At 39.5% G+C, this 17,919-nt stretch overlaps 1 protein-coding gene across 1 annotated transcript in view; it reads left to right on the top strand.

Moving 5' to 3' along the window:
• ACADSB (acyl-CoA dehydrogenase short/branched chain) overlaps positions 1-17,523 on the top strand; it is a 38,237-nt gene extending 20,714 nt beyond the window's left edge. The window contains exons 2-11 of the mRNA XM_036827912.1: positions 452-611; positions 826-926; positions 3,430-3,636; positions 4,189-4,359; positions 5,735-5,860; positions 7,064-7,156; positions 10,306-10,395; positions 11,318-11,455; positions 13,500-13,599; positions 14,679-17,523. Coding sequence (XP_036683807.1) covers positions 452-611; positions 826-926; positions 3,430-3,636; positions 4,189-4,359; positions 5,735-5,860; positions 7,064-7,156; positions 10,306-10,395; positions 11,318-11,455; positions 13,500-13,599; positions 14,679-14,749 — 1,257 coding nt within the window. The 3' untranslated portion in view covers positions 14,750-17,523. The remainder of the gene's footprint in view (positions 1-451; positions 612-825; positions 927-3,429; positions 3,637-4,188; positions 4,360-5,734; positions 5,861-7,063; positions 7,157-10,305; positions 10,396-11,317; positions 11,456-13,499; positions 13,600-14,678) is intronic.
• The last annotated feature ends 396 nt before the right edge of the window (positions 17,524-17,919 follow it).

Here is a 17,919-nt window from a genome sequence, read left to right as displayed (position 1 = left end):
TGAATCTTAATGTGCCTGGTTAATCTCCCTTATTATTATGATTTTTTATAAATTTATTTTATTTATTTATTTTTGGCTGTGTTGGGTTCTTGCTGCAGTGTGCGGACTTCTCACTGCGGTGGCTTCTCTTGTTGCAGAGCATGAGCTCTAGGGCATGCGGTCTTCAGTAGTTGTGGCTCATGGGAAGAGCGCAGGCTCGGTAGTTGTGGCGCATGGGCTCAGTCGCTCCACGGCCTGTGGGATCTTCCCGGACCAGGGCTCGAACCCATGTCCCCTGCATTACAGGCGGATTCTTAACCACTGCACCACCAGGGAAGTCCCAATCTCCCTTATTTTGCTGAAAGAAGTTATAAGAATGGGTTATAAAGTTATTCCCAAAGAAACTGATGTTCCAGTACTTTTCTTCCCTTTTGTGTGTGTGTTCCTTATTCAATGGGGACTGTTCCTACAGCTAAGAAGAAACTTCCCAATTTGCCTGTCTTCCTGGAAAAATCCTCCTCATGTCCTAAAATCTTCCCAGTCAGAAGCTGGACTCAAAACAACAAATAAGGGCCTACCCTATGCCCCTCTGCAAACATTTACAGATGAGGAGATGATGATAAAGAGCACAGGTGAGTGAGCTTCTCAGTTTCCCCACGGTATTCCTCTGGTCGTGACTTGGGCCTACAATGTGAGATCACATGACATGTGACATGATTGGCAGAGGTGTTCATCTAAGTTTGTGAATGGAATTTTTGACGTTAATTTTAAAAAATTATTTTGAAAAAAGTGATACATGTCATATTAATAAAATAAAGACTTACCGGTATTTTTTTTCTCCTACAGTTAAAAAATTTGCCCAGGAACAAATTGCTCCTTTGGTTTCAAAAATGGATGAAAATTCAAAAATGGAAAAATCAGTAATACGAGGATTATTTCAACAAGGGGTATATAATTAATGATTCTTCCAATTTCAGACTTTCATAAATACCTTCCAGTGTTAAAATGTATGCATACTTTTAAATTTAGGAATTGTAATGATAGCATAATTTCCTAATCAGAATTATCTGAGATCTCTTTTAGATTGAGATCCTAGTTAAAAATTTTTAATTGAATTAACATTTTAAATTAGAAATACTGTGCTTTTTAAGTAAAAGGCTAGAAGCAAGAGTGATTTCTTTAGACCAGTGGTATTCAACCGGGGGCTATTTTTGTCCCCCAAAGGACATTTGGCAATGTCTGGAGACACTGGTTTTCACAAGTGGGTGTGCTGCTGGCATCTAGTGAGATAGAGGCTGGAGATGCTGCTAAAGATCCCACAGTGCACAGGACAGCCTGCCAAGACCGAATTATCCAGCTTAATAATGCCAAGGTTAAGAAACCCTACTTTAAACTTCGTACCAGAACATCTACCTGAATCCCTATGTATGTGGAAAACTTAAGAGCAAGAGGTGGTATCTGAATTCCACATTAACCAGGGCAGCCGATTTCTAAGGGAGAGGTTATCAGCATGGGAGCCCCAAGGAGAACATTTCAGAACCACTGCACTCTTCATCTCTCCCTTCTCTATAGGTGTGAAGATTTTGTATTTGGAATACCAAGGCTATCCCAGAACTAGTAGCTCCTACTCAGAGCCATTGGCTTAAATCTTATCCTGTTATCCTGTTTGAAAATTAGCCTTTTCCACGTAACTGTTTTATTTCTTTTTTAAATTATTTATTTATTTATTTATTTATTTTTGGCTGCGTCTTCATTGCTGCGTGCCGGCTTTCTCTAGTTGCGGTGAGCGGGGGCTACTCTTTGTTGCGGTGCGCAGGCTTCTCATTGTGGTGGCTTCTCTTGCTGTGGAGCACGGGCTTCAGTAGTTGTGGCACATGGGCTCAGTAGTTGTGGCTCACAGGCTCTGGAGCGCAGCCTCAGTAGTTGTGGCTCACGGGCTCAGTTGCTCCGTGGCATGTGGGATCTTCCCAGACCAGGGCTCGAACCCGTGTCCCCTGCATTGGCAGGCGGATTCTTAACCACTGCACCACCAGGGAAGCCCCCCTGTTTTATTTCTTACTGTTTAAAAGATACCAGCTTTTTTTTTTTTTTTTTAATACCATGTATTGTAGTGATTTGTCCAGCTTTCTTTTAGCAATGGGACTTGGGAAGATGGAATCTTATGTGGAGCCACAGTAGGTCAAAGAGCATCTGTGAGTCCGCTTCTCAGCCAGATTTCATCTTCATTGTTCGCAGAACGTCTAGGCTTCTCTGAGAGGTCTTGAGCCACACTCTCCCGAGGGGCAGTTCTCGCAGGCAGGGTCACACGCAGCGACGAGTTGCCTGCCACCTCCACAGCTGCTCTTGCCTGGATGTCGTACCCCCTGGAGGGTCTGCGTTGCACATCCTGCACCAGCTATTCTCGGCCTCGTGTGACTCCTGGCTTCTGTTGTCCCACTTCTACAGAGGTCACCTGCCATAATAACTGACAAATATTTCCAGTGTAGGGGAAATTGGTGACCTTTTTAGAGAAGCAGTGTCTCTGACAGCTGTTAAAGATATGATAGTCCGATATTCTCATGCTGGCCCCAGTCTTCAGGCACACCCCAATCCTTGAATTCTTCCTCATAGAACATCATTTCTGGTTCTCTCAGCCTTTCTATCCTCCCCCATGTGGTTCTAACTTCATATCAGCTAAGTTTCCCATCAGCTTAGAGTATAGCAGCCACACCCAGGCTGCAGCGCGTGTAACTCTATAGAGTGGAGAGGATAGAAAGAAGCATTGCCCTTTTACCTGTTCACAGCTTTGGGTCTTGAATTACGTGTGCACACATTCTCTTTCTGAAATGAGGACACTTAAAAACGGAGTGTTATGGACGTTTCATGTTCCAGACTTAGGACTGGTTACTGAACAGTCAGGCAGCTACTGGAAAGCCTTGCCCAGTATTTGGCCATGTTTACCAGGTACCTGGGCCTTGTCTAGTGTGGTTCTAGGAAACACCACCACATGTGGTCTGCTAACCATCTGGACTTGCTAAAATGGCCCAAAAGGAATGGTCATTCATTTATTATCTCGGATGAAAGAGTCAAGGTGGGGGGCTGACTCGAAGAGATTACGCTAAATGAAACTAGATATTCCACTGCTTTCTTCAGTTTCCTAATTATATATTTTCTCACTATTCCATTCCAGTATCCTTCAAAACATTTTACCTCTCTTATTTTTGTTTTTTAGATCGCAAAAGGAAACAAATGAGTTCTAGCATGTAATTTTATCCTTTGCAAATATATTTAGTTTCTGTTATAGATTTTTTTGTTACTTAGAGTGAAAGAGCCATACCAAATTAAGATATACATACAGAATTTTAAAATTAAGCTGATGTGGTTACAAATTATTTTTGAACTTGTTCTTGCAAGCAATTGTCCCATATAAAAATAGCTTTCTTAATCTATGTTTCCTTATTTTTCCTTTAGTTGATGGGTATTGAAATTGACACAAAATATGGAGGAACAGGAGCTTCATTTTTTTCCTCTATCCTAGTGATAGAGGAATTAGCCAAAGTTGATGCATCTGTGGCTCTGGTATGTGACATCCAGAACACAGTAATTAACAGGCTAATTGGAAAATACGGAACAGAAGAACAGAAGGCTATCTATTTGCCCAAGCTAGCTACAGAACAAGTGAGTTGAGATGAGTTATTGAAATGGATCTGATCTTTTCTAAATATAGGATATTTTCAGGAGAAAAGCAGCCGCAGTGTTGGCTTTTCTATTCAGGACCACAACACAGCACCATTAATAACTCAAGCAATGCTCAATAAATTAATGCTACTAGAAAAATACACTCTGCCTCTCATTTGCCACTTGGAAATTTAGGGAATTATCATTGGACAATAAAATTATTTCTTTTTTGGTCCCAATTATATTGTCTAACACCTTTGTTGGTAGTTTCATTTACATTGAGATGTCTTTCTCCTGTAATTATGAAAACCAATTTAATTAAACTTAACATTGAATATGTGTGCTTAGGTCTTTAAATCTGCCTTAGGCAAATAGTGGGGTATAGTTTGGAAAATAATACTGTCAGAATACCATTACTATTTTGATACGTACAGGCTTTTAGAAGTAGCTAAAAGTTTGATTTTCAAATGTTTATTTTGCTATAAGTGGGTATTTGTTATGTGAAGTATAAATATAGGTATCAATTTGGCATTTTTTTCTTTGCATGTGTAGATGGGCAGTTTCTGCCTTTCAGAGACTGGAGCAGGTAGCGATTCATTTGCTTTGAAGACCAAAGCTGATAAAAAGGGAAATTATTATGTCATCAACGGGTCAAAGATGTGGATTAGCAACGCCAAGGATGCCGGGCTCTTCGTGGTGATGGCAAATGTAGACCTTACTCTTGTAAGTTTGAAAACAAAGCTGCTCCCCATTTCCGTCCTAATCTTATCTCTTCATTTCTTTTTCCTACTTCCATTTCCTTTTTAGGACTTAGTCTTAAATTCTTCATTCTCCTCAGTACTGAAAAGATTAAACAACTGACATCTTTTCATCCTCTGATTTACTAATATCCTAAAATAAATACTACAATTAACATTAATAAACATTAGCTACATGGAGGACCATTTAATTAATCTCCTAATCTGTTATATAGGAGGCTAATCTTAAATTTTGTAGAATTTCAGATTTTCTATTTAATAATGAAGAATTTAAGTACCTATTTAATAGTACATTTATTTTTAAGAATGTTTTATTCAATTGGAAAATAGACATATAGCAAAATGATAAAGATATCTTGTGTTTTTTGTCTAGTGTAGCATTTAATTGAATTAAATTTTAAAACTAAAATATGTAATAAAATTAAATTTAAAATGTGGAATTCATCATGTAATACTTTAGTGTCACTTAATTTTTTAAAAAATTAATTAATTTATTTATTTATTTTTGGCTGTGTTGGGTCTTTGTTTCTGTGCGAGGGCTTTCTCTAGTTGCGGCAAGTGGGGGCCACTCTTCATCGCAGTGCGCGGGCCTCTCACTGTCGCGGCCTCTCCCACTGCGGAGCACAGGCTCCAGACGCGCAGGCTCAGTAGCTGTGGCTCATGGGCTTAGTTGCTCGACGGCATGTGGGATCTTCCCAGACCAGGGCTCGAACCCGTGTCCCCTGCATTGGCAGGCAGATTCTTAACCACTGCGCCACCAGGGAAGCCCCCACTTAATAATTTTAATAGCCACAATGGTTTCTGAAAGAGTAAAATAAATATTAAGGTTCTTGATTTTGAACCTAATGCCCTCCCATCCTTCTTGTTTCATAATACACATGTTGCAATTCTGAGTCCATTAGTATTTACTCCTAAAGTCTGTTTTGTTTTGTTTTTTGTTTTTTTTGCTGCACTGGGTCTTTGTCGCTGCGCGCGGGCTTTCTCTAGTTGCAGCAAGCGGGGGCTACTCTTTGTTGTGGTGAGTGGGCTTCTCATTGCGGTGGCTTCTCTTGTTGTGGAGCATGGGCTCTAGGCGCGCGGGCTTCAGTAGTTGCAGCTTACGGGCTCTAGAACGCGGGCTCGGTAGTTGTGGTGTATGGGCTTAGTTGCTCTGCGGCATGTGGGATCTTCCCAGACCAGGGCTGGAACCCGTGTCCCCTGCATTGACAGGCGGATTCTTAAGCACTGGACCACCAGGGAAGTCCCTAAGGTTTGTTTTTCGTTTTCTGTTTACTTTGAACTCTGGAAACAAGGGATCTTATCAGTCAAAGTGTTTATAGCATTTTAAATCTTCATTTCAGGGATACAAAGGAATTACCTGCTTCTTGGTAGATCGTGATACTGAGGGCCTTCATATAGGGAAACCAGAGAACAAAATGGGAATCAGAGCTTCTTCTACCTGCCCATTAACGTTTGAAAATGTCAAGGTGGGTATCCTAGATGTGGAATGGCTTTGCCTGGAAGTATAGCTGCGTGAGAAAGGCGTCGCGCTATTAGGCGTGCGTAGGAGAGCACTTTGTAAAACTCTTGAACGATGATCTTAGGTTCGGTTATGACCTAAATGTACTTCCCACGAGAGTTTAGGCCAAAGGTGGAAACCTGTCTGCCCAGCAGCTGGCCTCAAGAGCCAGCCCGAGGATTAATCTCATTTATACTTCATAAACCTGGTACTTGCGCATCACACATAGCTTCCGAGGAGTGTGGTGTCGGCCCAGCAAGGCCACAAGATGGGGGTGTTGCTCAGTGAGAGTGGGAAACAGCCAGGCAGCGCCCACAGCTTAGAGTCAAGTCTTAAAAAAAATGAGGAAGAGATAACTAGAATGCTGTGTTTTAGAACTTTACATAGGTCGGACAGGATGTGATGGATTTTCTACCGCTCATTAGAATGTGACCTTTTTGCTCACTGGTGATTGTGTGTGTGCCCACGGGGTGTCCTTATGGATGTCATGTGAGCCTCACCACTGCACCCCAACTGTCTCTCTTCTCCTAATTTCCCTTTTCTTTCTCCATTCTGCCCACTCTCTCTCCTAACTGCCCATATTAAGAAGCTAAGTGTATTTTCTAAAATTACCTAGTCTAGATCTTTTTTCAAGTAAACGGTTGAATAGTTTTATGTATTTCTTCTCTCCTCCTTTCTGTTTGGTACACATGCCTGTGTACACACACACACACACACACACACACACACACACACACGGCCCTCAGTTGATTTTTGTTGTGATAATAGTCTCAACAGAAGAAAGGTTTACTACCCTTATATGTTTTCTGTTATTCCTAATATTTTATCTTACATTGTAGCATACAGATAAGAGTTCGGGGAAAATTGTTACTCATTTATGTTATTGATTAATTGTATGAGATTTCATTTTTCTAGATTCACCGAATGTCTGTGCTGGGCTCTGGAGGATGCAGTAGTGAACAGCATGGACTTGAGTCCTATCCTTCTGAGAGCATGTGGGAAACAGTTTAGAGGGAGACAGAGACATAGCAGATAATTTCCTTGGAGTTTAATAAGTAGCATGCTAGAGAATTATCACAGAAATTGGGAATATATGTGCATTAAAAAATATATTACCAAAATGAATTATGTTAAATTAAATTGAGAAATAACTGCATGTTTTTCTTTTCAGGTTCCAGAAGCCAATATCCTGGGACAAATTGGACATGGCTATAAGTATGCCATCGGGGGTCTTAATGAAAGTAGAATAGGAATTGCTGCACAGGTGAGTCAAATTTTATCCCTTTAACTTGACTCTTCCACACACAGTCAATTAAAATGTAAAAAGAAAAAATGCAGGAAAACCAATGAGTATTTGGAAGCTTGTGAACACAAGATGGCACCCTTCCCTTCCATGAGGTAAAAGAATAGCTTCTGGCTGTGATTTCTTTAAAATTCCACTTTGGTCAATTATATAATGTCCTGAGAACCAAACAATGGCTTAGTGGTAACAGTTTTTCTGCTTTGAGAGCATTAAAGTATTATCTAATACCTGGATCGATAACTTCTTAAGTACATTATAGATTAAATGTGGTATTTTTTTAAATCAGCTTTTCAAAGTATGTGATTCATTCTGAAATTTTTCAAATTAAGAATAAGTAACATTCTATTGTGTAGTAAGAGTCTCTATAGATAATAAAAGATTTGTTGCTTAGTGTTTTGCATGTGAAAATCAGACAATTTTTTTGATATGGCACTTAAAATGGCAACAATTAAACACATACGTATGATGAAAACTATTCAATTTTTTACCAAATTTGCCCTTATAGCATATTAAATTTTTCTATTAGGTGATATCAGTTATTTTCTAGAATCACAAAATGAATAAAGTCTTTGGTTTTATTATGAATTATTTCATTTTTGTAATGTATTTATTTTTAATCAATGAGTATCCAAAATTCAAAAACTTACAGCTTTTAGATTTTGCAGATGTTGCATATATTAGCTCTTTGGAGTATTTAAATTGTAATTGTACTCTAGTGTTTTGTTTTTGCTGCTGTTAATTTGCTAACAAAGTATTCTCAGATCAAAACTTAACCCATGTTTCACACAAAACTAGATAATGGGTCAGTAAAGAGATCTGACTTATCTGTTCTTTTTAAAGTTTTTCTGTGATTCAACTTCATCAGATATGACATTAAAAACTACAACACTGGATTTCCTTGTTCCCAGACCTGTAAATAATATAGATGTCTGGCAGTAAATGCACAGCCTGGGCTTTAGTCTAATTACTCCAAGTTATCTTATAACCTAATTAAAAGTTAAGGTCAGAAAAAGAGAGAAAAAGGTAAGGTCTGATAGTTATTATTTCTTGGTTAATACTGTGGATGCTTTTTGGAGAAAGAGGCACATGTAACAGTGAACTGGAGGCATCCAACCTCAAGACTCTGTAGTTGTAAAGAATTTAGTTTTTCAGTATTTATAGTGAAAACATTTTACACTGTTTTGGAAAAGCCTGTTTTGACTGACAACTGATAATTACAATTTTTGTGTCAATATACCATATTGTTGGCATATTGTAAACTTTAGTTATAAGGGTTTAATGACATCATCTTCTCTCATAGCCAAAAGTGCAGTGAGTCGCTGTCTCACTTTAATTTACTTTTGGGGTTTTGTTTTGGTTTGGTTTGGGTTTTGTCCTTTAATTTTTAGTGTAATATTCCAGTCTCCAGAAAGTTCAAAATAAAAGGCTAAAGGAAAATTTGAATGAATACTAATGAAATATTGATAAGTTTGTGGGCATTTTCCCCAAAAGCTTTAACTATTGATTTTTCTTTTCCTTTTTCTAAAACCCACATGGTTTGACATAATTAGATAGTGATTTTTTTTATTAGTTATCTATTTTATACATATTAGTATATACATGTCAATCCCAATCTCCCAATTCATCCCACCACCACCCTCCCCTTTCCACCCTTGGTGTCCTTACATTTGTTCTCTACATCTGTGTCTCTGTTTCTGCCTTGCAAACCAGTTCATCAGTACCATTTTTCTAGATTCCACATATATGTGTTAATATACAATATTTGTTTTTCTCTTTCTGACTTACTTCACTCTGTATGACAGTTTCAGGGTCCATCCACCTCTCTACAATTGACCCAATTTCGTTCCTTTTTATAGCTGAGTAATATTCCATTGTATATATGTACCACATCTTCTTTATCCATTCGTCTGTCGATCGGCATTTAGGTTGCTTCCATGACCTGGCTATTGTAAATAGTGCTGCAATGAACATGGGGTGCATGTGTCTTTTTGAATTATCGTTTTCTCTGGGTATATGCCCAGTAGTGGGATTGCTGGGTCATATGGTAATTCTATTTTTAGTTTTCTAAGGAACTTCCATACTGTTCTCCATAGTGGCTGTATCAATTTACATTCCCACCAACAGTGCAAGAGGGTTCCCTTTTCTCCACACCCTCTCCAGCATTTGTTGTTTGTAGATTTTCTGATGATGCCCATTCTAACCGGTGTGAGGTGATATCTCATTGTAGTTTTGATTTGCATTAGTGATGTTGAGCAGCTTTTCATGTGCCTCTTGGCCATCTGTATTTAGATAGTGATTTAATGGCTACCTAATGTTAGAATTTAGAAACAATTTCTAAGCTTGAGTCATTCAGTTGTTACGGAGATTAGTTTGCAATGAGACAGTCCAGCAAAAACTGTCACCACATCATGATTAGTTCTTGAAATGTATAAACTGATGTTTTTACCAGCTCCTCTGTGCAGTTGTCCTCAACTCTGGCTGTGCATTAAAACATTAAAGAGTGTTTAGAATGCTGGTGTTTAAGCCACACTCACCACCACCCACGCACCCACCCCCCACCCCCCCCATTATTGAGCTCCCCGAGATGATTCTCATGTGCTGCCAGGGTTGAGAAACGCTGCTCTCTTACGTTCTGATGCCCTACCCACCAAAGCTCTTGTTAATCCTGATCATATACAAAAGAAGACCAGAAGTGACCTTGCACACTTGACTTCTAGAAGGACTAGAGGCAGCTACTCTATGGTCTTTGAGGCCAGTCTTTGAGCAGAATTTCTGAGGCTCACTTTGTGCCTGGAGCCTCAAGCTTAAGGGAGAAGAATCCCAAAAAGTAACCTTGGGTGCATGAGCACAGCCACGCCAGGAGATTTAGCTCCTGGAATCAAATGTGCTCTTCTTCACAGGAAGTTACTCAAATTTTCTCCCAATTACTAGAACTTAAGTTCTATAAATACAGTGGATGAAGGTCATTAACGTTAGACCTCACCATCTCGGTATCTCTAGTCCTTTCCCTACCCCAACTTTTCAATTTGCCTGTAAAAAGCATTCATAACTTGAATAATTAAGAGCATAAACTTATAAAAAATAAGAAATTCTGATTTTTTTTCAAACAGATGCTGGGACTGGCTCAAGGATGTTTTGACTACACTATTCCATATATTAAAGAAAGGGAGCAATTTGGCAAAAGAATATTTGATTTTCAGGTATATAATTATTACCATCTTTCTACAGTGCTGTGCTCTCCCTCTCCCCATTAATGAAGGGTTTCGTTACAAAGCTGTAAGGGAATCCCCTCGGGGATTTTAATGGGAGAGGAAGGAATAGATCTTGGTGCATATACTTGTGACTGCTTTGACCTTCTCCAGGGACAGAGCAGGAGTCCTTGAGGCCTGGCTATGGCATGATGCAGGATCCCTTGGTGAGCACTTAGGAGCTGCCTCCTCACTGCTTCAGAGTTCCAGGGCATGGGGTCTGTAGTCAGACTTCCTGGGTTCAAATCCTGGTTCTTTGTCTTACTAGCTTTAGTCCTTGAGCAAGTTACCTCACCTCTCCAAACCTCAACTGCCTCATCTGTAAAATAAAGATAACACTCTGTACCATCTAGGGTGATTCAGAATCAGGTAAATGTTTTAAGTGTTTGGCACATTATTAAAAATAAGTCAAATTTTTAAACCTAATTTTGTGATCATTTATTTTTTAAATCTTGGCAGTTGTTAACAATTACCTGAACTTTGAAATTTTTTAAAGAAGCAATACACGTGGTGGTTTATTTTATTATTTATTTATTTATTCATTCATTCATTCACTCATTTATCGTGGCTGTGCTGGGTCTTTGTTGCGGCGCGCCGGCTCAGAAGTTGCGGCATGTGGGATCTTAGTTCCCCGACCAGGGATCGAACCCAGGCCCCCTGCATTGGGAGCACAGAGTCTTAACCACTGGACCGCCAGGGAGGTCCCTGTAGTGGTTTATTTTAGATTGCAGATTTTAAACAGTTTTTGCAAAATGAATGTGAGTTTTTGAACGGGTATATTTTGAATCTGTCAGTGTTCCACATCTAGGCAGGACTTTGACAATGAGCTGTTTTCGGAAATCACAGTTCTCTACCTTGGGCCTGAATGTTACAGGGGCTCCAACACCAAGTGGCGCACATGGCCACCCAGCTAGAAGCTGCAAGATTACTCACATACAACGCTGCAAGGCTTTTAGAAGCTGGAAGGCCATTCATTAAAGAATCATCTATGGCCAAGTACTATGCATCAGAGGTAAAAAAAAAAAAAAAAAAAGTCTTTATTTTTTTAAAGATATTTATTTATTAACCTCTTCATTTAGAAATGTTGGTTACGCATTTGTTTCTCAAGTAAAATAACATGAACTTTCTAGTTCCTACACCAGAAATGCAAAAAAGTAAAGCTGCCGTAGGGAGGTGCTCTGATTCTGTGAGGCCTCCATGTTTTCATAGGCTCTTAGGTGGAAACCCAGTCACCCAGTTCAGGTAGAAGGCCCACCGTAAATCCCTGGATGAGCCTCAGCTGGACGATGGTTGGGACGAAGTGAGTGCCCTGGAGATAATGTGAAATAAAAATGCCCAAGAAGGGACTGTCCATGTGTTGATGCTTCCCGCTCATGCATATGCATCCTACACGTAACACACTGGACTTTGGTGGAAACTTAGCCTCGTCACCGGGCTGCTCTCTCCCAGCTGCGGCAGTGTGTCTTAGTCATTCCCTGGCTTCAGATATTTATTTACCCTCTTCAGCCCCCAGATTTAATCTTCTGCCTCAGCCTCCCTTCTGAGTCCCAGACGAATAGATCCCACTTCCGCTTTACCTCCCCACCTCCCCCCGACCCCAGTCGCACACCTGAGTCCACTTGACGCCCTCCTTTCCCTCATCCCCCAGTTGAATCCATCCTCAGTTTTGAGGATTCAACCCCCTAAATATTTCTTGAATTTGTTTTTCTCTCCCTTCGTACTGCCACCTGTCTAGTCCAAGCTGTGCCGTTTCTTTACCAAACCACTGGAGTCACCTTCTAACCTCTCGTTTTCCCCTGTTGCTTTCTCCCATCCAGTGTCCCTTTTCAAGGTGTCCAGGAGGCCATGCCACTCTCCAGCTTTAAACCCTTCAGTGTCTCCTCACAACAAATGGGACCTTTTTATTCGTTTCCTATTGCTACTTTTAACAAATTACCAAAAATTTAGTGGCCTAAGACAGTACAATTCTATTATCTCACAGCTCTGGAGGTGAGACGTCTGAAATGAGTCTCACTGGGATAAAATTAACGTGTCAGCAGAGCTGCCTTTCTGGAAGCTCTAGGGGAGAATCCATTTCATTTTCTTTTCCAGCTTCTAGAGCCAACTCTGTTTCTTGGACTCATAGCCCCTCCCTCCGTCTTCAGAGCCAACAGTGTAGCGTGTTCAGATCTGACTGCTTTCTGTTTCCGTGGTCACATCGTCTTCTCTGCCTCCCTCTTTCCTTTATAAGGACCCTTGGGATTACATGAGACCCGCCCAGATAGTCTGGGATCATCACCCCATCTCAAGGTTCTTAACTTAATCACACCTGCAAGTCTCTGTGCCATGTAGGTGATGAACATTTACACTTTCTGGGGATTCTCCTGTGGACATCTTTGGGGGCCAGTACGTTGTTCACCATCATGTGCGGCCCGCCTGCCCCCCATTCCCTTTTTACAGGTCACCCTGATCCCAGCCCATTGGTCCTCAGGCCCTTGAGGCTGACGAACCCATTTTCCCCTTGGAGCCTTGCCACGTGTCATTCCTCAGCTTGAAATGTCCCCTAACTCATCCTTTAGTTCTCAGCGAGGCTGGAATTTCCTCACCTATCCCCCATCTAAGTCATGGCGGCTTCCCTAGCAGGTTCTTCTCTTGCCCCATACAGTTTTTCAGTTTCGGTGATCGCGATTCCATGTCTGTCTCTCTGAATGACCAGCAGGACCGAAAGGGCAGTGAGTGACTGACCACGCCTCACCATTGTGGCGGGCAGAGTGGGTGACATAAGAAGGCCCTTGATTAACATTTGCTGAGTAAATGATACCTGTCGACAAGTATGAGTCTAAACAAATACCCTAATTTTCTTAAGAAAGTAAGAATTTTGTGAATTAATAGGATATTTTACATAAATGGTATGTATAGAGAATGGGACTAAGGAGAAATGCTAATTTATAAAATGACGTCAATCCTTCCAACTGCCAATAACAGTGAATCCATGTTACTAAGAATATTCTACAAGAGTGTTTGTAATGCATAAGTTATGTGGCTTCAACATGTGATTTACTGCTGCTTTTTGGTAGATTGCGGGCCGAATAACTGGCAAATGTATCGAGTGGATGGGGGGAGTAGGCTACACCAAAAATTACCCTGTGGAAAAATACTTCCGAGATGCGAAGATTGGTAAATAGAGTTTTTACCTTTATTTTGTTTTATTTGACTCTGTAGGTGTTTTAGGCTGTTGTATCTGTTTGATTTTTTTTTATTACTGGTACGTAAGCAAAGGCAATATTAATCTCTTCAGTTATTATGTTTATTGGCTCTCCTTTTCTTGTGGCTGGGTTTTTTTTTTTTTTTAATTTTTAATTTTATTTATTTTTGGCTGTGTTGGGTCTTCGTTGCTGCATGTGGGCTTTCTCTAGTTGTGGCGAGCGGGGCTACTCTTCGTTGAGGTGCACGGGCTTCTCATTGCGGTGGCTTCTCTCGTTGCGGAGCACGGGCTCTAGGCACGCGGGCTTCAGTAGTTGTGGCTCGCGGGCTCTAGAGCACAGGCTCAGCAGTTGTGGCGCACGGGCTTAGTTGCTCCATGGCACGTGGGATCTTCCCGGACCAGGGCTTGAACCCGTGTCCCCTGCATTGGCAGGCGGACTCCTATCCACTGCGCCACCAGGGAAGCCCTGTGGCTGGGTTTTTTTCCCCTACTTCTTCCTTCAAAAAAATAGATTTTTATATATATTTTTTTAAAACATCAAATTACCTTTTTAAATGCCTCAAGGCCTCTGAAGGCCTTTCAGTAAAACCACAACAAAATCTACTGTCTTAATTTTTCTTTTACTAAAAATGTTAATATTTTCTATTAGTTTAATGCTGTTGTTTGACGCTCAGTTCTAATTTTAGACGCTAAGTGCCTACCCAAGCCTGAGCGTTCCGCTGCGCCACTGCCAGGTGGGAAAATAGAAACAGCAGCTATGAAAGCTGCCTGTTCCTGAGGAGCCATCCAGGCTTGTGTGTTGAGAGTTTAGGAACAAAAAACTTCAACTGTTTAATACTGATTCTGGAAATCTGTAAACCAAATAGAAAATTGTTATCTCTTAGGCAGAATTACCTTGTCAAGTAGTACCATATTCAGGGGACATTGGACAGTGTTCCTGGTAAAGTTTTACAGTAAATGCAGAGGTAATGTTTGCAGAGCTGTTTCTTGTATAGACTCTTAACCATGCCTCCACTCCTAATTGTTCCTTTTCTCCCCTTTGTTTATTAAGGTACAATATATGAAGGAACTTCAAATATCCAGCTGAACACCATTGCAAAGCGCATAGATTCAGAATACTGACAGCCACGGGAGGGAGACCCCTCCCTGGTGTCACTGGTGTAAAATTTTAAACTATTGTGCCTTGTTGGGGGCTGCATTGAATGATTTTATTTAGGCCCTTCACCTTGGATCTGGAGGTAGACCTTTCCTGTCTCCTCTTTCCAATCTGCTTAACTTAGGCGCAGAAAATCATTTTTAAATCATTTTGGGAAGAAATGCATCCATATTTTCTCCAAAACTATTTTTAAAACTCTATATGCATTATCATTTTAGCTTCAGGGTATACAGAATTTCACTCTGTTAGAATTTGGAAAAATAAAGACAATATAAGTATTTCTTGCAGACATGGGTATTTTATATCCCTGTCATTGTGCATCAGTCAGAGAGACGTTTGTGGTAGTTGGCAATTCTATAGAAGAAATAGATTCGATTCTAAGTTGCTAAACTAGGTAGCAACTGATAAAAATTTATTTAGAAAAATCTAAAAGTTTTAGTTCTGAATATCTGAAAATGAGTGGAAAATGAGGGTATAACCCTGTAGTTTATGTAATCGAAGAAAGCATTTCAACAAAGGAAAGCAATATAATTTGTTACTATAATTGACCAGTATGAAAGGTGCATTTCATTATGGTTTCAGTAGATCATTTTAAAAACAAGTCTCTACGTTAGTTTTCAAGTATGAAGTTTAAATAATTTGGTTTAATAATTAGAATATACTCAATATTGTAATATTCATTTTTTTCTGTCTTTAAATTGAATACTGTTTTCTCAAAGTTAGTTATTGAGCTTTATCATGAATAGTAATTCAGAAATTATATTTTGGTTCAGTGATTCTCAAGAGGAGATGTCTTGTCCCCATAAAGAAGTGTATTAAAATCTTGTAAGGAATGAGGGATAGAAGGGAGCTGTAGAGTTCGAAAAGCATATTTGGTAATATAAAAAATGACATTTCTGGGAAGGCAAAAATAAATCTGTTGTTTTACAGTCAAATTATGGAAAGGCAAAGCTCAACATAATATACGGCTGGCGATGCCATTTCTTCAGTATCAGGGATTCTCAATCAGAAGAGACCTTGTAGAGTACAGGTCCTCAGTCCCCTCAGGAGGGAGGAGGACAGTGAAGGGTGAGTGTTTTATATTTTCCGGAAGGGGGCACGGGTTAGAGATGTTGGAAAATGTTTCAAGGCTCATACAGTTGCTTAAAGTAATCACTGCTGTCAAAAGGGAAGCACTTTAGTACTTTAATGAAAGGATAATGTTTATTAAGAAAACTTGACATTTTCAAAGTAATTTTGCTTTGCGCATTCATGTTCATTGAATTGGGTTAATTTCTATAATGGATACCATAGTTAAATATTCAGAATTGTGTAAATACAATTGAGATAGGAATTACATTAAAATATTAGGAAGAAATACGGGCAAATTTAGACCTTAGATCAAAAGAGAGAAAGTCTACTTGATTTTCAGATAGGGCTGATGGAAGCCAGTTGTTCAGTGTTTTAGAACAAAAAGACAGTAATCTGATAAGGAAAGTAGGGGATGGAGGAAATGCCCTAAAAGGGGGCTTGGACATCTTTAATTTCTGTGATTATGTGAGAGAGGTGGACTTTTCAGATAACGGAAAAGAAGCCAACGTTAGTAAAAAGAATCCCAGCTTCCTCCCGTAGAGTTACAAACACGTGAAACTACAGTAAGCCTCCTTCACATTAGCAGCATGGGAGAGGCTCCCGTGTACATCTAGACCTTGAATTTATAGTTCATATTGATACAGTTCTAATTGTGTGTATATTTTTTGTACAGGTTCACAAATAGTTGAAAATTAATTATGTATTGTAATTAATATCCGTACCTGCCTTCTTCTGTTAGTGAATTGTGTTATTGTACCATTTACCAAAGAGGGTGTTGTGGGTTTTCCCCATAGTTCTTCCATTATAGCTTTTCTTAATAACCATGACTTTGGCGGTCTTGAGTTTGTGTCTAGTGGAGGACAAGCTTGTTTACCTCCTGAAGCCTGTCATTACTGTTTGTTAATTTGAGGATAGGGCTGTCATGGGGCTCAGAAGGAAGAGACTTGAACACAAGCAACAAGTTGTATTTGTGTGGCAGAGCTGGACTCAACCCAACTGCCAACTTAGTATTGTTAGACATTTCACTTTACAACACAAAAATGAATTGGTGTCAAAGATTTTAGAATTATGGAAAGCTAAATCTAGAAAGAGTTTAGAGAACCATCCAGCCAACTCTCTCATTTAAGAGTGAAGGATTCATATAGCCCAGAATACTTGCCCAAGGTCATCCATCCAGGGCCAAAGATAAGACAAGGATCCAAATGTACTAGGTCCCAATTCAGTGCTCTTCCTACTGTTTAGTACTGTCTCTGTTCAACAGATTTTGGATTTCATCCTTGTTATGTTTCAATACTCTATTGATTTATTTTAGATTTAACTGATAAAGAATTAACATTTCGGAAGTGTTCAGATTGATCAGTGTCGTTACTTACATATATTAATCACCTGCCAAACACACTGGCTCTCCTAGGATGTAGCTGGTATGTCAAATGTAAAGATTATTGTGTGTGATCACTTGGTTTTATGATTATGATGTGTTTTAGTAAATGCACTAGTTATATCCTTGCTGATGTATTTTTGCTGATCTTTCATAAAGTGAAACTTTTGTTGTAATGGTACGTATCAGACTGTAATCAGTGTTACAAAATCAGTATTCTATGGAGAATGAAAAAATAAAGCACTAACTGGAGACTTTTGCTACTCTAATAAAGCAAAATTGTTTGTTATACATACAGAAGAAGTAAGAAAATAATGTAACCTTCCTGCAAGATAGACACAACACCTCTGTTTACCAAGCTGATAGCTTGACTCTCATGTAAACCAATTTTGTTTGTTTTCAGGGAAGAGGTCTTATAATTTAACTTTAAATTCTTGATGCTAAATAAAATTTTACCAGAGGGACTCCCTTTTTTTAAAAAACAAAATAAGCAACTCTTCAATACAGAGGTCACCTCTTTTGAGCACGTCTTCACAGTATAGCTCTTATCTAGCTGATATTTATTGCCCATGTTTATAGTAGTGCTTCTGGAAATTTTTTATTGTTGAACCTTTTACTCAGTAATATGCTATTGTCTAACCTTATAGGAGATTTCAGCCTATCTCTTCCCCATTATTTCCTACATTA

The sequence above is a fragment of the Balaenoptera musculus genome, chromosome 16 (assembly GCF_009873245.2).
Source record: "Balaenoptera musculus isolate JJ_BM4_2016_0621 chromosome 16, mBalMus1.pri.v3, whole genome shotgun sequence".
NCBI lineage: Eukaryota > Metazoa > Chordata > Mammalia > Artiodactyla > Balaenopteridae > Balaenoptera > Balaenoptera musculus.
Note: the sequence above shows the minus strand (reverse complement) of the source record. Positions and strands in the feature narration are given on the sequence as shown.